At 42.3% G+C, this 25,189-nt stretch overlaps 1 protein-coding gene across 1 annotated transcript in view; it reads right to left on the reverse strand.

Annotated features, from left to right (window-relative positions):
- DYNC1I1 (dynein cytoplasmic 1 intermediate chain 1) overlaps positions 1 to 25,189 on the reverse strand; it is a gene marked incomplete at both ends in the record, with an annotated part of 175,990 nt that overhangs the window by 15,678 nt on the left and 135,123 nt on the right. The window contains 3 exons of the mRNA XM_080609610.1: positions 3,359 to 3,484; positions 9,769 to 9,909; positions 24,943 to 25,087. Of these exons, the coding sequence (XP_080465736.1) occupies positions 3,359 to 3,484; positions 9,769 to 9,909; positions 24,943 to 25,087 (412 nt within the window). The remainder of the gene's footprint in view (positions 1 to 3,358; positions 3,485 to 9,768; positions 9,910 to 24,942; positions 25,088 to 25,189) is intronic.

The following is a 25,189-nucleotide window of genomic DNA, read 5'->3' on the forward strand; positions in this document are numbered from 1 at the left end:
ACTATCCCAATATCTCAACTACTAGATCAGCAAAGGTTTGAATATTTAGGTCTCACAGAAAGTAAAGTGTATTTACAATGACTCATTCTATTCTCTGGATAAGTTATATAGGTTTAAGATCCCATCACACTCAAACAATCAGATTTTTGTGTGCTTGTTTGGGGTTTTATTTCATTTTATAATTCACATTCTTTAAATCAGGGGTTACTGATCCACAAGAGCACATCTATACAGACTATTTAAGTCTCCCCTCCCCTGGAAGTGTGTGTATAACTCCCATTAATGCTAATGGGCATAAAGCACACGCATTGAGGAGAAAATAGACCCCTCACTGTGAAAATAAATGTGTTCAGTTATTTTCAGACACAATGCTGAAATCAAACAACTAAAAGTACATACTCTAAGGAGATAACATTATATAGCCTAACTGAAAATGTCACCATCATTTTTAACTCCTTGGTTATAGACCCTGGCACATTCTTCATGTTTCTGCCATTTCTCATGTCATAAAGACTATGACTGGCTAACACAGCAATAAGGACCAAATTCTAAATACTTACACAAGCAAAACCAGCCTTGATCTCACTCTCCTTACCTTCACAAAGGATGCAAGTTTAGGCCTTGTGTCTTGTGTTTTCACCTAGGCAATAAAATGTTTTCTCTTTACACCATGGGTTAATAGCAGCAGTAAACTTTACTGTTGCCTAGTTTCTTAAAACTGTGATGAACCTAACAAAGTAAAAATTCTTATTACTTTAATATTTTCCTTAATGATTTGATATCCGGTGTTTTTTGCTTTGATCTAAATTCATGGAGTCAATTCCGTGCTCAAACAGGTAAGAAGAACTGCTTATACAGCAATGTGAAATTCAAAGACACTGTGCTTTATTACAACACGAATATAATCACAATTTTTTATGATGGATCCAATGTTTTATGAATTTACAGCTGACCTAATGTGATATTTAGAACAGTCATGAGAGAAGAAAGGTTTTAAAAAGGGCGCAGTATAAGTGGAGCATTAATGGTTTCAGTGAGTGTATTTAGGGTCTTTGCAAAGTGGCATGCCGACTTTCTAATGCGAGTAATCACACTCATCTTCACAAATCAGAGAGATGCACCTTCAAACAAGTGGATGCTACCGAGTTATCAGTCAGGCAGGGGTGAATTCTTCCAGTGATGTGGCCTTTTCAGAAGTTGATACTGTAGGAGACGGGTTGAGTGCTATTGCTGAAAAGTCAACTGTTGCAGCTTAGTTCCAGGCTTTGCAGTGCCGCTGGGTCAAATATGAAAGCTAGGTGCTGCCAGGCGCTTACGGTCTTGCTCACAACCCCTCGCTCCCAGCCACATGCTCACTCATCTATTCTCACACTGAGTCAGTCCATGGAGAAAAATACCCCAAGGAAAACAAAACAAAACAATGAATAAACCAATATGTCTCTGCTGATCTATCTCCCTCTCACAATGTGGGTGGTGACAAGCACTGCTACCACCACAAAAACTGGGCAGCGAGGGGTTTGGTTGGGGATGGCTGGCAGACAGGGGGAGAAGGACTGCCGCTTTTGAACTGTCAGCCCAGCTCTATCATATCCCACAATCAAACCATACAAAAAGGACAGTCAAAGGAGGACCCCAGCCAAGCCAAGGAACTGGCTGGTGTCTGCACACTGAAGTAAAGAGAGAGCCTTAAAGGCTGCCACATTTCTGCCAGACACTTCCAAAAGTGCATGTGCATGCTGTGAATCTCCCATGTGTCATGCCTGAGGACAGCCAAGCATGGAATAACTCATCAGAGAGTTCTTTACAGACAGGCACAGAGGGTTAATGACTGAAGAGGCTGCTATTCACTTTACGAGCCCTCGATTCCAGGCTCTTGAGCTGCAAAGTATTTCTGCATCTCACTTAAGGCTTTATAGAGAGAAGAATTGTGCTGGAGGATATATGAGCGCTCTTCTTTTTTAAATCAGAAAAAGCCACTAACAACACAGCAGCCCTGGTAGCATCTGAAGCTGTTGCAGTCCAGACCAGCTCTCCTAAATTTGGTATAGGAATTACTGCAGCCTGCCAAAATGATCCGGCCAACAAACTAATTAGCTCCTTCATTCGTTACTGAAGAGGAGGAGGGATGGCAATGGCCCATGACCTGTCAGCAACTGTGTGGATGGACATGCATCTGTCTGTGTAAGTGTGTATGGAGCTGAGCTGGAGACACTGGAGCTCTGCACGGGCAGGGCATGCAACATCTGTGGCAGAACACTTTATGCAACACTGATCTGGACTCACGCAAATAAATACTGTTGAATTACTCTCTTTTGTTTTTCCTTTTCAAGTAACAGAAGCCTGTCTTTCTTTTTGATCTGAGTATATCACTGTGACTCATTTTGCAAGTTGAAGATTCTACAGAGGAAAGGCCAAAATCTTGCATGTTACTACTTCTGCACAGAACACTAAATCTATGTTTTCCCGGGTGAGCTTGCAGGGATAAACAATCCTATGAACAATTTGGTGTATGATATGCAAAAAGAGTCATTTCTACAACCTGTCTAGACTCCCAGACAAGATCAGACTGTGCTGTCATCAAAGACGTTTCCACAGTTTGTTGTGTTATTTGTAAGGCAGAAAAACCACCTTTTCGGAACAGTCACGCAAAAGTGAAAAATAAGTAAAACCAGCCTGACCTGCCAGTGTCATAGTGGGAATCTGAATGCGGTAACCTTAGAGAATTTAGAGATTATGCTAACAATATGGCAAGAAGTTTCAGCAAACATTTGTGAGGAAAGGCAACTCCTGCACAAGTGAATGCAATCCAAAAATGTGAGTCATGCACAAGCAATTTTGCTATGGGCCATAAAATCACTTTATGAGAGTTACAGATAATTCTGTATGTATTCTATAATGTTTCCCTACTGTGTAGAGATGGATATCTCAGTATCCTATCACAGATAATGATGGAAAACAAATTCTCTACATAAAAGCTGATTGCTCAGAGATTCACCCTTAACTGTTCCAAGGGATTGTAATACTGATGGAACACTTTATACTGTATTCATCAACAAAGAAGTAGATTCCATCAGTGCCAAACACACTGCAGTTTGGATGTTTTTTATAAGATGTAGCAGAGTGAATTCAGAGCAGCCTTAGACACAGAATACGCACCCTGCTATTTCTCAGCACCTACATACTCTTTATCACACATGCACCTACCATCCTCCACAATGACACCTCTCACTTCCTGGCTTATTCTTAGGAATAAGCCAGGTCCTATTCATGTGTAACAATACATGATCTTTTCTCAAACTTGGATGTAGCATTCTCCAGAAGCCAAGCTTTAAGAAAACCCCAAAGCAATAACAATTACCTCTCCAACATCATAGATCCATATGCGGCCTTCTGAATCACCAACAGCTACCTCCTTCCCAGCCTGGGCCCAGCGGACACGGTTGAGGGCAGAAGCTCCTTCTATGGTGACACTGGCTGTGGGAACCTGTTGAAACAATAGGAACAGGAAGGACAATACAATCACACTGCCTGCGAATCTGGGGGTCAGTTCTGAATGTCCTGTTTAGCTGGGTGAGCCGTAAGTCCCTTGGGATTGCTGGAAGTAACATACAACCCTCATAGGGGGGTGAGGAAAAAAAAAGGGTTCATTGTTCCTTCAATCACATGTGCTAAAAAGAAGAAAGAGTAAGAGATTGCTTGGAATGAGCAGGGAAGACTTTTCTGCACTGAAGGGCAGTAAATGGAACAGATTTTTCCCTTTAACCTCAGAAACATGTGAAACCACATCTCCTTCTTTCTTAAAAGTCACACATTTAGGATCAAGAACCAACTGAGGGTAGGCTTTGGCTTCAGTCCCGCCCTGGCTTCTGGCCTCTGACTTCGGCCCAGATAACCTGATGATCAGCAGACACATCCCTGTATTCATGCTGACACAGCCTTTAAATCCATACTCACCTCTGTGGCTAGATGCAGAGGTTGAAACCTAGGTACTCTGTCAGAAAAGTCCTGAGCTAGTCACTTCAGAGTGAGGACACAGCAGCAGTGAGAAGAGCTGAACTGACATTTAGGAACTCCTACAGTATGTTCCCACAATTCTCTTTTACATCCCCAGGAGACTTCTTCTGTTTTAAATACAGCTGGATGCTGTCTAATTTCCAAACCCCCTCCCCGCCCCAAGTCAACCAACTTAACAGGTGATCCACAAGAATACATGAAGATTCTGGTTAATGTGTGGGACGAATAAAGCAACGAACACGATCTTAGGAGAAGTATTTGTAATCTACGCTGGAATGAGGGCATCAAAAGATGCTGCAGGAGGAAGGAACTGTGTGGGTGTTTGTCCCACATAGGTAGATCACCCAGCTGATTTAGGTCACCTCACAAGACTAGTGATGGCAACCTGCAAGTCTGCTAACGCTCCACCCTGCCGCCTTTAATAGGAGAACCTGCCCGAGCAAGGAGCCTGTAGCTTGGCATGACGGTCTTCCAGAAAAGGCTTTTTTTGCCTTTAATACTTTTTAGCTCTAATGCTTTTTACATCAGGGCAAATAGGACAGGATAGCTGCAAAAACAGCTCCTCCACCAGATCCACCTGTGGGAGCAGGTCTCAGTCACAGGGTGAGATGGGGACAAAGGGGTGTCCCGGGATCTATAAATGGACATGGAATTGGAGAGCAGTTCAGACAAGGAGAGGTAGCTGGACAGGAATTAGAGTCAGGGCTACCTTTGAGGGAGTGACAGGTACTTCTGTCCTCACTGTGGGCACAATATCACAGAAGCAGGAAGAAGGCAGTTTGAAGGTGGTACTAAAGCCTGGTCTGAACATGGACAAACTGACAAGATTAACAAAACCAGTATTTTGCTGACTTCATCTCAGTTTTCCAGCTGCAGTTTTAGACTGTAAATGTAAGATCGGTCAGAAGATACAGGAGAAAAATAATTTTAAAACAAACACTGTGTATCTCCCATGCCAATCTCCTTCTCTGTTCTAATGCCCTCATTGTGTCCCACAAGATGAGGGACAGTGGGAAGATGAACCTTTGCAGACCTCCCAAGACCCCTGTTATGCCTGCAGCATGTGCACAGCCACGTCAGCAGCAGGACTAGGACTGGGAAGCAGGCCTGCTTGCCTTGCCCCTCCTCCCTGGAGACTCCCTGATCCTCCTCCTCCTCACTGACCCTGACACAATGGCTGCAAAACCAAACTGGCACCTCTAGCATAACAAGCCTGCAAAGCTAAAGCGTCACCTCCGCGAAGGGCTTCATGGTAGCGTCCTGAGCCCAGCATGTGAAACACAAGAAGATTTTGTTTGCAGAATGATGCAGAAATAATGCTGGATAACAGTCACAAAGCAAATACCATCCTCCCCCCTCCCTTAGGAAATCATTCAAATGCAAATACGCTACCGGACTCAAGGCCTAGGTCCTTTCCAATGCAGTATTACCCAAAAAAGCTGGCTAGCTCTAACTCCTAGACCCAAGTCTGTTACTGCTTAGTTGGGCGAGAGTCAAAGGCCTAATTCTGACATGGGGTCATTGATCCATGATAAAATCACAGTAGAAAACAAACAAGTTTTGCTCCTGTGGTCACTGATTTCTAAAAAAAAAAGAAAAGGAAAAAAAAAAAAAAAAGGAAAATAAAAAGCTATTTTAATTCCAGGCAAAATGAATTTCATACCATTTGGAAATGGGTTTCTTCAAAAAACAACAACTAAATGCCACATTTTAGAGGACTAATCCACTAACCAGCTATGTTTCTCAGAAAACCGTAGATCAAAGATATTTGTTTCATATACAAATACACATAACGTATATTTAAGGCACTGAATTTTCACTATGTCTTTCGGGAGGCTGAAATACATAACTCTAGAGCTGCTTTTTTTGTTAATACAGCATTCTTCCAGTGTTTCACATAAAAGCAAGCAGTGTGCATGCCACACACGGCACAACCCAGGCTTTATTTCAAAACCCGATGGTTTTGTAAAATCCTGTTACTGTTCCACAAAGCTATCTAACATAATAAAAAGCAATAGTGAAACAGTCTTTAATAATCTAAATAAAAAGCCTTTTCTCCAGTGATATGGAGAGAAATATAGTCAAACTATAGTATCTTAAAATAGATTTGTCTGCTCTCGGTAGTGATAGGTTAAATTACACATGCTTATTTTAGATTTCAAAGATAAGAGTTTATTTTATAATGGTAGCATTATGTTTTTAAAATCACATTTGAAATACTTTATAAACTCTCTGAGGTTGGTGCTTGTCAGATTTTTAACGATTTTAAAATGAGATTTTAGCAGGTAACAGATTAAGAAAGATGCAGTCAGAAAAACATGCATGGTAAGAATATACCTTTCATTTTTCTACTTTTATTGCTTATGTAGTGTCAAAATCTGCTTGCAAATACATCTGTTAGCTGTTTCGAGAAACAGACACCATCCTCATACTTTCGAAGCTAAGGTACGGCATGCGAAAAAAACCCCACCAAACATCTGAATGTGGTATAACACAGCAGGAATAAGCAGTTTTGTAAGTCAGTTTAATATCAGTCCATAGATAAGGAAGATTCATCAACGAACTAGAGACCTCCAATCTTGATCAGAAAAGAAATGTTATGGACATGTCGGTAGGAAATCGGCTTTTGGTATCCTGAAACTGTCTTCAAACCGCACTGTACTAATCTGTAAAAATAATACTCAGTTTGCAAAAGAATGAAGGAGCGGATAGGACTTTTTTTTTCTTTTTTTTTTTTTTTTTTTTTTAGGTTTTTTTTGTATTCATTTATCAAACATGAAATAAAATCTGATGACTTTCATTATTCTTACAAGAACAATTTCTGGTATCCACAGATCACAAACACCCTTGTTACTTTACAGTGAGATTTTGAGAATATTTAGATTGATTAAATCTGTGGTAGTCAAATGATTTTAGTTATTTTGATCAGAAAGCATCTAGCTCTCAGGAGAAATGTCTTTAATAAATACGGGGAGTAACACTAGTGGAAACTGTGTTAGAGTTCAGAAATTTAAAGACAGCATATTGTAACTCAATCCAGGTATTTTCTTAATTGGCTTTACAAAATAATACCTAAATAATAAAGTGGCTTATTTCCCAAATTAAACAAAACCAGCCCTCATTAATAACAATCACATCCAGCTCTTATACAGAGATTTTTATCAATAGCTAGCAGTTAAACACTTTAATATACCTGTCATTTTCTGCCGTCTTCACAAATACTTTGACATCACGTATCTGACATCTGAAAGTAATAAAGTTCTAAAAAATAGGTGCTTCGAGATTCCTTATTACAAAGGCAAAGTGCTGACAAGGACTTTTCTGAGCAAACGGCAGTGATGACTTAAGCGGTGTAATCGATGGCAGGAATCTTGAAAATTATAAACTAATTATGAGCTACCAGATAGAGGGTAACAGCAAACAGACGGTCACTTTTCAGCTTAAAAGAACTGCTCACAGCTCTCTTTCAGAGGTACTTCTGCTGCTTCTCGTGCATAACAAAACCTCACATCTATTCAGAATCTGATGGTTTATCATTCATAGAGAGTTTTTAATTTGTTTCATCAGTGCTCAGTAAGGAAACCAAATGGTATTTCTGCCTCCAGAGACCCAAATTCGATTTGCATAAAAATACAAAGCTCGGGAATAATTCCAGTCTGATCCTTACATGAGAACTGATTTTGACTTCTCAGAATGGAAATCATTTGTGAAATCAGGGGTGGCCTTGCGCACAGAAGAACAGCAGGATTGAGCTTGAAATTAATTTTTTTTCTGATGCTCCTTTGTATTTATATGTAAACACACTGGAAATATATCAGCAGTTTTCCACGTACAGCCTTATTATTGATGGGAATGGGATCAAGCAGTCCATACTAATTTTTTGGAAACAAATTATGGTCTCATTGAGTCAAATGGCAAAACATCAGTTGATTTCAAACAGAGCAGGATTTCAGCCCTGGAATTAGGGGGGAAAGGGTTATTTTTTTTTTTTTTCTTTCTTCTTAAAATGCTGGGGTTTATGCTCTGTGTTTAAGCCTGCATTAATGAGAACACCTGAAGGATATGTCCCTCCCTTCCCAAAATAAATTCTGAGAAGACTCCTCCTGTATATCCTCCAGCTGTATGTGCTCTAATTAAAAAGGCTGTGCTACTTCCTGCTCAGAGCACTTCAAAAGGCCTTGCTACTCCCCTTGACAATGCAGTGCCCAGTGCTGGTTCCTCTTACCTGTCCATGCTTATTTATGGCAAGCACCACTCACTAGAAGCCATAAACCGTTCCTGTATTTTACTCTGTCTGAAATGCACACAATATTTATGGGGAAGGGGTATTAATGGTCAACTAGTCCTAAAAAAAAAAGTAAATAAATCGGGTACGTGGGGGAAATACTGCTGCTCACTCTTTGGTCTTCTTTTTTGAAAATAAAAATAAACCATCAGTTAGTATTTGACCTTTTCTTTTACAATCTGTTTGTTCTTAATTTCACATGGAATTAAGTAAAAATATGCAAGATGTCAGTTGTGAAGAAGATGATGTCGACTTCATTGTGATTCCTTCGTGCTGAATACTGGTTGTTGGCCATCTGCGACTGACCTCAAGTGACCTGACAGGTTTGCTGAAAACCATTTTAGGAGGAAACTCAAATCCACAAAAAACCCCAGTATCAGTGTAAGTCTGCAGCATTTTTAAAAATATGAAATAGTAAGAGGAAAAATGGGTGCTCGGCACGTTTAGAAAATGACTTTTTTAAACCCACAGTATTTACTACTCTCAATCTTTGCAGAAAGGTCTCTGATTAATCTTTTCTCATCAGCAAAATACAAAGGTGCAATGCTTCCTCCCCAGTGGTCCTCGCTATTTACTTACAGTGTAAAGAAAAGTAGCTACTTTTCGTTCGGATTTGTGCCTTTAAGTTTCACAGCAAATATTAAAAAGGTAAAAAGGTGAGGGTATAAAATCACAACGTGTGATACAGATGCCTTGTGCTTCGAAGACTGATGCTGGGTAGGCAGCGACGCAGTGAGGTGAGGGCAGGCACAGTGGCACGCAGGGTTTCCGGCACGCTGGTGGCACTAGTACCGGGGCTGGCAAGCTATCATCTCCAGAGGATGTGGAGCGGTGGATAAGCAGGAAGGGAAATGAGATCTCCCACTCGAACACGAAGCACCTCCGTACCGCGGAAGGCTAGCAAAGGGCTGCCCGACAGGCCTGTGGCAGCCGTGGCCAAATTGTGACCCCCTCAGCGAGGGCATGCTGCTGTTTCTGTGTGCCAGAAATGGGGGCGGGGATGATAAAAACACTATGGAACGGGCGCGGTTTCAGAGCGCACCTTAAAATAACACTGATGGGAAGGAGTCTCCTTTCCGAGCCGGCACCGCGGCTACGTATTTGTGTTGGCTTCCCGCCGGGGGGTGCCGCAGCGGGCCCTACCCACCCGTGGCAGGTACCCGAGAGCAGCAGCCCAGCCGCAGGGGAGGGAGGCGGGCGGGGAGGAGGGCGGTCAGGAGCCTCCAGCATTGGGACCCGCCCGCCCCGACGCTCCCCGAGGCTTGGGCGGCGGCTGACGCCGGCCTCCCCGCAGCCCGGGGGTCGCCCGGCACCCCCGTAGACCCCCGCTGGCCGACGGAGGGTGCTCGGCAGCGCCGCGCCGCCGGCTCTCACAGGGTTAAGGACCCGCACGGCGCCCCGCCGCCCGTCCGCCCGCCCGCTCTCGCGTTCCCAGAGCAGGCCGCCGTCGAGCCGCCGCGCCGCCTCACCTCGGTGTCGTTATTCAGGTTCCACAGATCCAGGCGCCCCATCCCGTCCACACAGGCGAAGAGCGCGGGATGCACTGGCGACCACATGACATCGTAGACATAGTCGGCATTGTCTTCAAAGGAGTAGAGCGGCTTGTTGTGCTGTAAAGCAGAGAGCAGCATGAAGACTTCGTGGCGCTAGTGCTGCCTGGGGCTGTCTGGCGAGTCTAATTAAAAACTTTGCACATTTACAAACTGTCATAAAACTTCCCCAGATGAAAGGTCCTCGCGAAGGGTGGGACTGCGCTTTAATGGGGCAACAACTGTCCGGTGGGATAAATGAGATGCCCGGCGTGAGGGGTGTGGGACGCGCGGGTGACGGGGCGGGGGGAGAGCCCGCGGCCTTTCCCGCTCCCGGGCGGCACCCCGGCGGCGGGCGGGGGGTGCGGGAGGCGGTGGGCAGGCACCGTCGCGCCCGCCCGAGCCAACCTCGGTTGCGGTCGCACCCGATAATGAGGATGCTGCGATCGGCGCGGAACCGCGCGGCTCCCTCCGCGCTCCTGCGCGCACCGCGGGCGGCGCCTGCCACCTAGCGGCGGGCGGGGCGAGCGCACGCACCGCACCCGCCGCCCCGAGAGCCGGGTGGGCCGGGAGGGAAGGCTGCCGTCTGCGACAGGCGGGAAGTCGAGGGGGAAGTTAGGAAGTACACCAGGAATAAAGTGTAATTGTCCGTCATGAATTATTCATCGCATCTGGCTTGTCTAATTTTTGCATAATGGCTCCGCTAATCCCCGATCAATTAATGGAAAATGAAATTTGAATGATAATGAAAACTCCAGAGATGAAAGAAATTAAGTATTCTCATGGCTGGTGACAGGAATCTCAACAATGGGACTGCTCTGAGGGTCTCCCTCCCTCTCCTGCCAGCTGCCTGCGGCGGCCCCCCTGCTGCTCACGAAGGCTTCTGCGGGAAATGAGGTGTCACACGGAGTGCCTCGGTCAACGTCTGAACCTCATCCACAGGGTATCTGGGTCACGTCCCTCTAGAACACACCCCAGTCCCCTTTACAAAGGAAACCATCTCGTGAACAATGCAGCACATAGCCCTGTGGTATTTTCTGAACAGCAAAGCGGCTGATTGCAATATTATATCAATTTCATTTAGTGTATTATTACTTTAGAACCATAAAGTAGTCGGTTTAATCTCTCCACAGCTGGGTCCATGCCAGTTTTGGTTCTGGTGCTCCTGCACTACATGGTGCTTCTTTGGGTGTGGGGCTGGAAGCACATGGATCTCTATACTGTTGCACTTGTGAGTATTCACATGGCGTGTTGCTATTGCAGCGTATGGTAAAGAATTCAGAAATACTTCTGTTCATCACAGGTGTTAAAAAAATATAAGAGAGATGTAATTACATGAGTTTGTCTTTTGAAAAAATACTGGAAATACAAAGGGATTGATTCTCTAGGCTAGTTTTAACTCCGCTTAAATTCATGAAAGACACTTGGAATGATTACAGGATCAGGGCCCAGATTCTCATGAGTGGCCTAATGGTTTTGTGCATTTCATAAGAATAGTAAACATACTTGTTTTGTGTGGAAATAAAATGAAATTAGAGCCTAGGCTTTAGTACCTCAAATTTATACAACATTTTTATTGCTTTTCCAAAGCTGGAGTCTTGCAAAAAGAAAAGGAAAAAAATTACAAGAATATTTTCTTACCTAAACAAGGTCTTGTTCTCCAAACACGTATCTCCTTCATATATTATCAGTACCAGTGAAATTACTTACATGTGTTAATGGAATTACTTACATGAGGGTGCTAAAGCATTTTGAAGGGTTGAGGGCCAAATGAAGACAGCTTTTGAAGAGGCAGGGGTGTTGCAGAGGAAATGTCAAAGTGAATGTACAGCTGTGAGCTGGGAAATAGTATTTAGAGTGGGCCATGCAGATCCACAGTGTCTATCTGCTGTATTGTGTATTTTCACTGGAAACATCTAATTTAGTTTCAAATACATCAGCTGTCTAAATGCTAGGAAAATGGGCTTTGAACACAATAGTATACTGAAGGGAAAGGAAATATGGTCAACTGCTAGGTGGCTGGTATTTTTCTTATTCCTGGCAAATGTACCGCACATGTAGCACTTTAACATTTAATGTCATGGGAGAAGTAAAAAAATTCCACAGAAGAGGACTATTAAGGTATCAGTCAATCCAGGGCATATTTCAATCAGCATTTCCTTTTTGTCAACAAATTCTTAGAGTGTGACACTTTTTTAATGCTGTTTTTAGTTCTACCAGTTTATCTATCGTCCAATTCATGCCTATAGACCAAGGCATCAGAAGGAAGGGCCAGGAGGTTTGGTTCTAGTCTGTATCTTGCTGTTCACATGCTGTACAGTCTCTGGCAAATAGCTCTAGCTGATGTGCCTCAGTTTCCCTGTTTGGAGTGCTGGAATTTGAGATTAAAAGCATAGCAGATATGCAGCATGTACTGCCTTTACCATAACAGTGGACATATTCAGTTAGATCAAAAGTCAGAGGGAAAATCTGGACAACAGCAATAACAAGTCTTTTGAAAGAGATCTCCAACATGTAAGGAATGACACACGAATGGAGATGAACAGGGAGTGGAGCATTGTAAGGAAGTAAGAAACTGCAGCCATGTGAGCAGCCCAACCAGAAGGCACGATCAGCTGCAGTGTGGTTGGAAAAACCAGGTGGTGGTAGTGGAGCTGAGCTACAGCCTTCATATTGCCCCCAGTATCTCTGTCCTCCCAGCCTGACTAGCCTCCAGTGGAGAAAACAAAAGTATTTCCTATACTGTGTCTTGTTGTCTTGCACTGTTTAACTAGGGAAGAACCTAACAACTGCATCGGGTCAGGCTGGAGGTCTATGTTGCTTAGCATCCTGTCTTACTAGTAAGAGCAAGTGGCCCTTTTGTAAAAGCTGATATTTCATCCTGGTCTGATTTTCCCCACTGAGTGCAGTTACATTAATTTCATTGCTGTATTTGTAAGGTTAAGTGTGTATATAAATGTTTGCAGGACTTATTTACTGTAAGCCTGTTAACTGAGGGCCTGGGCCTACAGATTCTTTTAATGTAAGGATTTATGAGTAAGGACCGATATCACCCACTTTTAGAAAATGCTGAAATGTGGAACCCTGTAAAGGTCACTTTAAAGCAGTTTTAAATTACCAGAACTTCAGACTTACACAACTTATAACTAACATATGGCTATTATTATAAAACAACTGAAATTTAAACTTGATGAGCTTTCATTCTTAAATATCAACTAATTCTGTTATTCAATAGAACCGAAAAAATAGTTTAAAGCAGTATCTTCAGACAAACTCAGGCCAAATCTACTTATTACTGAAAAAAAAGAGAGTTTGGGGTGAAAATGTGGCCCTACTGAATTGATGGAGTTTTGCCATTGATTTCAAGGGGACAGAATTTGAGCATTTAGTAGAAAAAGCCAATTCCAAGACACGTGGTTTTGTCTCATTTATTTAAAGATGTCTTCAAAATCTATTGTTCATCCTCAGTGTTTGTATATAAGGCATTGTTTAAAAGAACAATGCGGAGTGAACATTTCAAATACCTGGGAGCTGTCTAGGAATTAGCACTTGTCTATGAAATAAGAAACTCACCTAAATAAATACTACATATTTATATAGAACAGGTCTTTTTTTCCACATATAAATTTGACCAGTCTATTCCACTTATTTACATGGAAGAATTTTCTTTAATCCAGGAGGCGCCACACATAAAGTAGCTAATTATCCATGCAGCTAATTATCTATATAAAGGAATGTATACATATTCACAGGTTTTAACTAGCATCTGACTTCTGAAAAGACATGGAAAAAGCTATTGGCTTTGCCTCTTTCATGAAGGGAGTGTTTTACACGTTGGCACAATTTCTGTGGGTGTCAGCTCCACTTAAAGGTACTTCTCTAGACTGTACCTTCGCCAGTGCAGCTGTATGGTGACACTACACACTCTCTTCTCTCCCCTTCTTTCTTCCCACTCCATTGTCTTCTGTTCCAAAAACAATAAGCCAAACCTGTGCTTCTGGCTCACACTGGATTAACAGCAGCCGTGTGTGTTGTGCGATATTATAAGCTGATTCAAGCTAATTTGATTTTTCTAGGTGTGCAGCAAATACGACAGATTAATCTTTGGCATAGAAACTTTCCGAACAAGCTGATGTGTTTGTTTAGGCTCAAGCCCTGGCTTTTGGGCACTTGGAGCAGAGCCAGAGCGGTCCTGAGCAGAGTGGCTGCTCGTGTGTCTGGCAATTGAACAAACCAGGGGATAAGAGGTTGGAACTAGATGATGTTTAAGGTCCTTTCCAACCTAAACCATTCTATGACTCTGTGAATTTGCCCCCTATGGGACCAAATATTGTATAACTAGCCTTTTCATTAAAAAAAACCCCCAAACTTACAAAATGGTGTCAAAGGAAGACATCTCTTCTGGCATAGATAACACATAGGGAAGTGAAACTCTTCTGCCTTTATTTAAAGCAAGTATTACAGTGTCATACTGACCAGAGGGATACAAAAGAAACCACAGCAATCCCACATAGCTTGTGGGACTTCCACTCAGGTTAGGATTTGAGCTCTTTCACTGTTTTATAAGCCCTAGATGCTAGGCCTAGTCTTCTCCACCTTGAGGGAGACCTCTTACTGCTTTGCTGAATCCAGGCTCTTCCTTTCCATTCTGACCCTGCCAAGGGTTAGCCAGACCAACCCAAAAGATGCAGACAGCATATGCAGAAACTAAAAGCTGTTAGAAATTTTGAGGCAAATACTCCTCATATCAGCTTTACTCTGGTATTGATCTTTCCTCCTTCAGTTGTCTCCTTTCCGGGATACCAGGTGATAGCTCTTTGGGGTTACTCGCATATACTTTTTTGTGCTGGTGAGTATGTCTTCCACTGTGTATAAGGCTCTACTAGTCTTGTAAGCCTTCACGTTCTCCATTTGTATGGAGTCAAACAGGCTCATTTTTTTATTCAGACTGATTGATCTCCATGGGATATGTGTGAATTCTGGACTACCATGTTTCTCTCAAATCTGTTTTCTAGCAGTTCAGGTAATTTAGGATAATCCAATAGTTCCTACTTTAATACTACACTTATGGGACTTGACTTAGTTCAGATTATGCTAGCTTTTAAAAGCTACAGCAATCCCAGGAACTGTTAAGAAATGCCATAAATCAGAGGTGCTAGTTACAGGTACATCCCTGATGGCTCAGCAAAGCCTGTCTGCATTCTTCCCGAAGGGTATCATTATCACACGGACCCCAATACTATACAATTAACAACTTGTAGTCTGCTCCACCTTTTCCAGGGTTAGCCTGACCTTCAAGGATGGCAATGGGAAAGGGAAAGGGGGATGTTTGCGCTCGTCAACTTTATCCAGGCAGTGTCACTGCTTAACTGAGATGCCCTAAATTGAGTTACAGGAGTAATAGCTCCTTTACCTGTCTTTAAATTCCTTCTGTCAGTCAGATTCAGTGTTGAATCACAGATGAGCCTCTGGGGCTCAATGGACATTTCACTGGGCTATGACCTATGAACATGTTGTGTCATCTCACGGTCAGGTGATTATTAGAAAACTGAATCAAGTCTAAACTACATTTCTGGGCAAGGGAACAGGCTTCATTTTTAGATTCAGGGGGAATCTAGCAACAGGGGAAAGAAACGAGTGTGGAAATGATTCCTACACTCTTCAGAGGCCTGTTTTAAGTACTGTAGTTCTACTACACTGATTGGTTTTTGGCACCCTAGAAGTTTCAGACTGTCAAGGCATAAAACTGTTCCCTTTTAGAAATGATTGCTCTTGCAGAGATGCTGAAACTGTTGCCTTTCTTAATTGCCAATAATAAAAGAAAGTCCAATATTTTTTGCATAAACATGTGGGAATTATTATAGATGGAGGAGGGGACAAGGGTGAGACAGAAAGGAAAGGGGCTGTGAGAGCAGACCAAGTCTGGAGATAACATGATGATTACATTTTTGTGGTTTCCTTCAAAGTCAAAGCGTCACGGGTGAGCATACGAGAAGGAAGCAAAGGAAAAAAGGTTTGATGATGGGCACAGGCGGTTTTAATGAGAACCGTTCTCAATGTCCAATACTTTGGCATGAAGGAAAAAAACCCCAAAAGATACCACTTGACTTTTAGGAGCATCAGAAAGTTGAACAGCAGAGCTGCTGGGGTCTGTGGAGATAGCCTGGAAGCTATACTGACAGGTGAACTGCTTATTTGGTTAATCCTCCGTAGCTATTTTAAGTCCTCTGCAGAGGTGCGACACATTCAGGCTGTGCTGCTAGACTTCAGCTGCTCTCTTTTACCCTGCCTTTCCACTTACTCAATGGAAAAAGATCTTTCTATTTTCTGAAGGAAAAAAGCAGAAAGCATGGCATTCCTCTTCACCACTGCATATAGCTGAGAAACTAATTTTTTTTTACATAAATGTGTATTATTTGATGTCTGAGGTAAATATAAATGAATTACTGATATCTGCTTGCAGTGGATGAACTTTACAAACATCGGAATGTGTTGAAACATCACATTACAACACAAGTAGGCTTTGAAACTCTACAAAACAGGCTTAAGAAAGCATGAAGCATGAAGAAGCTAATGCAGACTGGGTTATAGTGAGGCACCAGGGAGGGAAGTGTTCCCCAGCTCACTTTTCTCCCTAGTTCTTACTGGCATACTGGTGTATGCTTTTCTCTGCATTTTAGATCATCCAGTTTCATTTTCTTTCTGAAGCCCCTCTTACTCCACACTTACAAGAGTTTTGCCTATAGGTTCCCACTGCTTGAGGTTTAATACCTTCTGCTCCACTCGCCCACATCAAGCTGGATGGAGTGTGGATGGCAACAGTGGAGAAGCCTGTACAGGTATTTGCCATTTGTACTGTATTTCCTCAGACTGCTGACTTCATCATTAAATGTTAATCAAGTTTTCCACCTTTTATTTAAAACATGCTTTAAGCAAGCCAGCACTTTTTGCTGTGCTACTAACTATGCATTTCAGTCATGAAATGTCTTTATTATAAATACTTCCATTATCTTTTGGAATTTTTACCTATTTCTAAAGGTGGCTCAACTTCTTGTTTTAAGAAGCTCAAAACAGTGTAAAGTTCTTATTGTCCCTGCCTAGCAAACTGATTCACAGTTTCTGTAGCTCATATTCCTGCCTTCATATTACTGTTTTCCTGTTCTTGGGGATTTTTTTCCAGAGAAGCATTTGGGGAACTTGATGAGAAATATGAGCAAGGTATGGTTTTCATAGAGTGATGGAATCACCAAATCCTGGTCACAGAAAACACTGAACAGAGTAAAACACTGAAGAAGGGCAGATTTGGTATTTTACCTCCAGTTGTCACCCTCTGTTTGTATGCCACGTAGGTGGGATCAGGAAGCAGGGCTGGAGAGTGAGTGTCAGCTTTTGGAAGAAGCTGGATCACTGTGCTAACTGCTCTCCCCGTCGTACTGGAGAAGCAGCAGCATGCACTCAAGTCCTGAACCTGAGTCCTGCTGCAGTCAGTGGAACTGGCCTTTTTGGGCTACAAGTTGTTAGAGAGGTAGTTCAGCTCAAATTGCAAGGCGAGGAGGGGAGAGGGATAATGTAACTGTGATTTCAGGGGGTTGTTTCCCACTCCTGTGATTCTGATGAAAACATTCAGTATGAGGTCCCTGAAAATTCAATTTTTCTTTTTAATGGAAAATGCTGCTTCATCACAGGGTACCTGGCCTGGCACTGCATGTGGACTTGGTGAATTACAAGGCTTTCAAGGGACTCTGCTGCTGCAGTTCCAGCTGCCAGGAAGCGCAGGCAGGAGCATGAAGAAGACAGAAGGACAGCTGATTCAGCCTGATGTTACAGCACCGTCTGCTGAACAGTCAAGATTAGTATTTGTAGCTGCTGCCCCCAGGATGCCCATAGAGCTTTCATGGGTCAGCAAGCAATGATTTTGAGGCTAATTATTATTGAGGAGAACTCCATCTCAGGATTCTGGATACAGTTCCTTTTTTCTACTGATAACAAAAGTCCCTCACATAGCAGAGAAAGGACAGCTGCATGAAGCAGGTGGGAGAAAATTTCCATTAGTTCTGGGTTTTACATATTGATAGTTTTCCTGAAGTGTTTAACTATTACATGCAAGCCCGATCCTCCAATGTAATTCTGCGACAGAACAGTCAGTGGGAGGTTTGCATTTTGATATCAGGGGAAAAAGGAATGACAGCTTTGTTTTGTACATATTATAGGAGCTCCTGAAACCCAGTTCTGCTTTCCACGTGCAAATAAAGCTTTCACTGCTACAGCTGGATTTATGTTAGGGCTTTCTGACACAGAGTTTAGCTCACTGAGTTTTTCAGAACAGACTCAGTACTTTAAGTTACTTTTATTTTTATGTGTGCCATTCTTCATGAAATGTTTCACAAAGAGGCAGCCTGGTTCACATGAGTAAATGAAGTACTTTGGCCAGCTGAAGGATATTTTCCTATCACTTTCAAATATGGCTACGCCAAAAACCAAAATCATGAGAAACATTTCATGTGAAGAACTTGGGGCTGATTTCAAGCCACCTGACTTCACTTTGGTTTTGCTTTTTAAAACTACCTAGAAAATAGCATAATCTTCTTTTTTGTACAGCTGGATGAGAGCCAGACCTCTGGCTCCAGAGGTAAAGGGCAAAAACTAAAAAAATCCTGTCTGAACAGGCAACTCCACCCTCTTCCCCAAGTCAGCTTGGCCTCCTGACAGAAAGTGAGCTCTGAAGCAAATTCATTCATTGCCTTTTTTTTGGACAAAACTCAGAATTTTGGACTCACACCACTGAGAGACCATTTCCATGAAATCCAGCACGCTATTTTATCACCCTTTGTCTTCCCTGTAATCAGATGGAATTAGCATCTGGGCAGTGATTAATTAGATTAATCATTTTAATTGCTTTTAAAATGAGAAAAGACTGCAAAGAGAAAAGCCTGCACTGGAAATGCAGTGTTGTCAAGGGAAGGTGACTGCTTCATGAGTGGAGTAAAGAACGAGCTCCATGTTGTGATGCAGCAGCAAGGAGTACCATCCTAGCCAGGTATGCAAAATATGAGTGAAATTGTCCCCTGAGATAGACATTTGAATCCACAAAGTCAGTGGGAGGGAGAAGCAGTAAAGGACACAGAGAGAAGAAAATAGGGAGAACTGTCTGTATTTAGTCCACCTCCTCGCAAAATAAGACTGAAATGTTGGTCTCCCTCACAGTACGTTGTTTCTTTTCCTCCTTTTCTTTGCAATGCTAGTTCTTATGCCCCCCCAAACTTTACGGGCCCTTTTGAGATCACCCACCATGAAACTAGAGACAGATGCAGATTTCATCCAGATTCAGTGGGGTGGCAGGTGCAGAAAGCCAGAGGCTCTGACACCACTATAGTTTGACTTAACATCTGGTTAGAACATACCCTGGCTTTCTTCTGCTTGTATCTTAGCTTTTGTGGCTGCAGAATCAAGGTATAGCTGTGTGTGTGGCATGGGATGAAGAGGCTGATTCCTTCCTGGCAGTGGTTTGGGGGAAGCCAGAACAAGAAGATAGATGCAGGAGCTCAGAAGTGCTGCCACATCTGCTGGTTCAGATATGACCCGAGGCTGTTCAGATGCAGGAAAGCCATCAAAAGCTACAATAACTAATTATCTGCCAGACTTGGCCTCCTGCATTGTCAGTGGTGGGAAGTAATGGTGGTACCTCCAAGAGATGTCTGATGTATGCATTGCAATTACTTCTTTCCAGTAACTGCATAAGAAACCAAAGTATGGAAACCCTAAATAACAAAGGATTCGTGAGGATCCAACTTCATATGCAGTAAGTCATCTAAAATGCTTCATGTGCTAATGTGAGAAGACTGAATATGGCCCAAAGGATTTAGGAAAGTTTAGAAAATGATGTTAAGAATGAACAGGTTCTAGACTGAAAATAGTGATACTTTCTAAATTTCATGAAGTCCAGCTCTCATCTGCACTTAAGTGTATGCAAGAGAAGGTACATGAGTAACCTTTGCATTTCATCAGTCCGTTTTGCTGCCAGAGACCTGTCTGATCCTGTTACAAACTGGAGCAGTAGGGCTGGCCCCAAGTGGACAAAACTGGTTTTCATCAAGAAGTGTCAGCATATTAAAATCAAAGCTTCACTCTGAGAAGATCCTACTTTCAGTGAAACCAGAGTTGTTCTTAGGCACAAGATACAGCTCAGAGCAAAACTGTAAGATCATTCCAGCATTTCCTTCACTTAGGGAAGACACATGTCCCAGTCCAAGTCAGGCAGACCTTTGCAGCGTGGCTTGGTGTCCAGACCACTGGCTTACAGGTTACTGTCATGGAGTTCCATCACTCTTCATATATAACTGCATATTTGCTGGAATAGCAACATCTTCCATTAGGCAGGAGAATGCTGTATACCATTAACCACTAACATCAGTGTCTCTAATCTGTGAGCCACTGATCCACTCTGATCACTTGCCACGGGACTTCACTAAATCAAGTAATTGAGTCCGGCATTTCCAATTACAGTTAATTTTCATGAGGGAGAATTCACGAAGCTTTTGTCATCATCCACGAGGTTTACTGTCCTTTTATTGTGACTACATGCTTGATTACATTTCTATTTGGATCTTTAACTTCAGGCAATACTATCTATAACACAAGAGGCTCTCACTCACCCATTTAAAGTGATTGAAATCATGCTAGAAAAAAATCTGAGGCAGTAACCAGATACCTTGCTACATGGTATTTGTAATGTAAAAATAGTAATTCTTAATCTTAAAAAAGTGACAACCTGACCCTGTTATTTTAGTAAACTCTAAAAATTGCTCATTTGTAAGTGCTTGTTTTCTTGGTGACTAATCCACACAATCACGCACTGCTCTGATTCATTCTGCAATACCATTTTCCAACACAGTAAATTTGGTCTATCAATCAAGTTGATGCTATCTGATCCTATCAGCCAGCTTTTGAGGATGAGGATAGGAGGGTAGAGGTGCCTATCTTTAGCAACACCACCACGTGCTTCTTTGCATTGTTCTAGTGGCAGGCTTCAGCTTGATCTCTGAGGAGACAGTGTTCAACCTCTAAACCAAATTAAAACCAGTGGAGTTTGAAGTTATATGCTGGTAGGAAGATATTAAAGTGCAAGGTAAAATAATTTACTCCAAGAGTCAGGAGGACTGGGTCATACCAACATAATCAGCAAAGGGGGGGGCATAAGATACTGAACGCACAGTAATGTACGTGAAGGCACATAGCATAGAAATGTGAATTTTTGCTGTTTAAAATGTGCTTTCCCAAAAAGCACAACAGATTGCAGCCTAGAACAACACAGGACACCAAAAGAGAAGAGCAGCATGTGAAGAGCGTAAGAAAGATAAGACCGTTGGTGCACACACTAGTGAGGCAAAACAACATGGTCACAAAAGGTAGTCTTGTCACCAAAGGCACACAGGTCTTTTGGCTCAGTTAGTCCTTGTTAATGGTTATGTGGTGGTCCTACTACCAGTTTGCTCACCTCTGTCCCTCCTGATTATATCATTCACCACTACCCACCATGATTACTTAAACATTAGGCAAAGAGAGAGATAAGCACGGATGGGAATATAGCAGTTATTCTGATCTCTCTTCTTGTCAGCTGCCCATCTGAGCATGACTTAGGCAAAGGTGCAAGAGAAAAACAGTCATTAGCATCTCCCCTCAATGGAAGCATAGGAGATAAAGGAGGCATGTGAAGGATGAAAGAGCTAACAAAATTTAGCTCTCTCTCCCGACCTTTATTAACTCCCTCAGCAGCAAACAAGCCATCTTCTGGGCTTTAGCTGAAATTCACTTGTTTTGCTACACTTCAACAACTTCAATCTAGCTCCTGTCCCTTGACACAACATGTAAAAATTTGCACTCCAAACAGCAATTGCTGTAATAATAACAATACTTACATTTCATTATTTAACCTCATGCTATTTGTTCATGAAGATTAGTGCTTAATTAATTAACAACACTTAGCATTTCCACTAAGCACTTTACCTCTTCAAAGCATCATACAGACAGTACCTTATTAAGGGCAGAGCTCCACAGACACTTCACATCAGGACTTCCCTTTGACAGCTCTGCATCCAAGACTTGCTCATGTGGCAGCATGAATTTAAGTTGAAAGCCCCCTTGCCTTCATCAGGAACCAGGTAATGCCCTGGCTATCAAGTGACTATCTCTGCAAATTCCTTTTCTTTTAATGCTGATTCTGGTTGCTTACTATTCACCCAGGGATCTAATTACTGGGTAATGTGATGAGTGATAATTTGAACCTTCTATTAGTGTTATCTACAAAACCTTCATTCTTCCTCTTAGTGAAAACCTTATTCTGAGTCACCTGGTTCAACCGCCTTTGTGTAGAAAATGTGTTAACCACAAAAACAGATTATAAAGTGTCAAGCCACAGTTTTAAGGGAGATGGTTCTTTCAATCCATCAGTCAAATGCCTGCTATCAAAGCACCTCTCTTGTAAGCACTCCAGGGTGCTACACAACATTAGTAGGCAATATAAACACTGTGTTTTCATGGTTCACTTTAAAATTGGACATTGACTCTGAACCTGTGAAATAGAAAGGAATTGAATTTCATGACCAAAGAGGATAACGTGCACAGGATTAAGTAGACAACACTGGTAGAAGCAGGAAAGCAATAAGGCATTGGATGCTGATAGAAAGATAAAATTTGCAAATAAGAAACCCAAGGAATGAAACAATTCTGAGTAAATTCTCATAAACCAGCAGTAGCATTCAATGCTTCGTATCAATTCACTATAATTTTTCAGAGAATCAAACATGCTGATGAGTTTATTCAAATCCCACTGATTGACTGGGGCCTGACTATGGGAACTAAACAGAGAGAGCCCTAAATGTGCAATAGCTCCAGCCAAGAGAATTATCCAGACAGTATGGAAATAAACTTCTGTCAGAGTCAAATGGGAAGAAAAAGAAAACATTCCTCACAGTTCAAGAACTTGTCTAGCGTCTCAGAGGATGTCTCCACAGGGCAGTGGCTGGCATTACAGCAGCCTGGGGTTGCTGCTGCTCAAACCTGCTCCAGAAGGAAGCAAACGATCCAATACAACACAGCTTCCAGCTCTGAGTGGTGCTGTGGTGTGTCACGTGCACCTCACAGCTCACAGTAGCTAGGTCAAACAGCTTTCTCAGGAAGACCCTCTTGCCAGATGAGCCACAGTTTGATAGATATTAGAAATTTAAATGGTCTGGTTCGTTGAACACTGACTATATTGAGCAGAATCTGACTTAACCATTTTGGCACTGAATTATTCCACAAGGGTAACTGTGTACTGCTAACAGCAGTGTCTTTGTATCCAAACTATGCTGTTACTGCAAACTTCTAAAATCCCAGGAGTTCAAAATAAAAACCAGGCCTTATTATCCCTTAGTATAATTTCATTTAAGCTGCCGATGGATGAGACCCTTATTGCCATATTCAACCTCAAGCTGAGGGTCAGATACTCATCCTAGATTTTTCTGGACATGTATGTTTGGAATTCAGTACCTGTCCTTCATCTTCCTTTTACTCCCCACAAATTCTTTTCGCCTTACTTAGCTTCAACTTCAATGCTCCAATATTCCCTGGACACCAGTTACCACTGCCTAGGCCTCCCTTATCTCAGACACTCATCAGCCTAGCCAGCCCTAACCAGGTAACAACTAAGCTCTCCATCATTTGGTCATCCTGCAGCCCTCTCTAACATCTACCACCTTGGACCTATCCCAGACCCAGCCCAGCCTGTGCATGACCACTCCCCTGAAATACTTCTGCATTGGTTAAGGCTGGGTCCACTGATGTATATGGTTAAATGTGAATTAGGTAAATCATGTGCCTTTTTATAACGAGTTTCCTAAAATGACAGAAGACAAAACCAGCAGCTGTTAGTTACTGCTGATCAGGAAAAGATACCTGTTAATTAGCACGCACATTGGATCAAGCCATTAACAAATGCATTGTGAAGCTACGATGGAAGATGATTCAAGTTATCATCTAGGTAACTGTGCTTCTCTTCCCAGCACAAGGCTGTCACATGAGCCCTTCTGGTCACTTCTGTATTTACATTTGTTGTGCATCTGTTTAGCATCTCCAGGCCCTGATGTTTTGGAGGAACACATGCTGAGATACTTCCTGACAGGGGTGAGCTTCCAGTACTGGAAGCCTGCTCGGTGCAGCTCAAGACGTGAACCAAAAGCAGGCATAAAAACATGGTTAAGACAAAAGCCTGGCATTTGGAAGTCAGTTCTCTACTCTGGTGTATGACAAAAATAACTGTCTAGATGACTCATATAATTAGAATTTTACCTCTCATTCTCCTGCTTTACTCAGCCCGTACAAAGAAACAGGTTGGTCTGTTTAATCTGTCACGAAGTTTCCACTCATGCTGTCATTACCCTATAATGTAATAAAGGGTAATATAGTACTGTTCTATGACAGAAAGCTTCAGAGGACTGTGTATCCATTTGTGTTTTTCATAGTGCTCCCCCTGTAAAAGGTCATGGGGACTCGTCCATAGAGCAGTCAGCAACAGATCCGTTATGGTCATGAATGTGAGTTCCAGCATGTATTTCTTCCCTGCTTCCAGCCATCAGTGTCTGATGTCATTGGGACAATTTATACTTTCTGGCTATCACAATGTCCTACAGCAATGAATTTCACAAGTGATATTGATTGCATTAAGTCGTACACGTGCTTCCCCTATTGCTTCATCAGAAGAAAGTTTTCCTGCTGCTGCACCACCATGGTGCATAGTATCAGCCTTGCAATTTAGTCTGCACAGAGAATGCTGGATGGATTATTTGATGCCTTGTAGTACAAGACATCCTAATCTCCTTGCCTAGTGGAACTGCTCAGCACCAGGGTTGATACTGAAGTGCAGGCCAGCTGAAGCTACCTTTAAAGGGCAGGGTACACTCGAAAGTAAATATGGTTGACGCAGGTATATATTTTACTTAGAATTTTATCACTATGTCTATTGTAGGCATAGCTTTTCTTTAATTGATTCTTAATATTTGCTATAGACAATATTGAAATATTTCTAACAGCATTTTCACAAGTAGCATTACCCATTCCACCCCTGCTTGGATTTCTTACCTTTGTGGTCCACAACTTGACTGTCCAGTCAAATGATGATGTGACAAAGAGATGGGAAAAGTCAATTGGACCCACTGCCATGTGGCAATTGATTCCTGTGACGGGTCCTTGGTGGCCTTCAAAAATTTCACCAATGCCAGCTTTACTGCAGGATGAAGAGACATTTGCATTTAGTGAATGATATAACACCTGGTGATTTAACATCATTTTTCTTTACTCTTAGGTTCCTATTTCCTTTTAAAGTTCC

The sequence above is a fragment of the Psittacula echo genome (assembly GCF_963264785.1).
Source record: "Psittacula echo genome assembly, chromosome: 2".
Lineage (NCBI taxonomy): Eukaryota > Metazoa > Chordata > Aves > Psittaciformes > Psittacidae > Psittacula > Psittacula echo.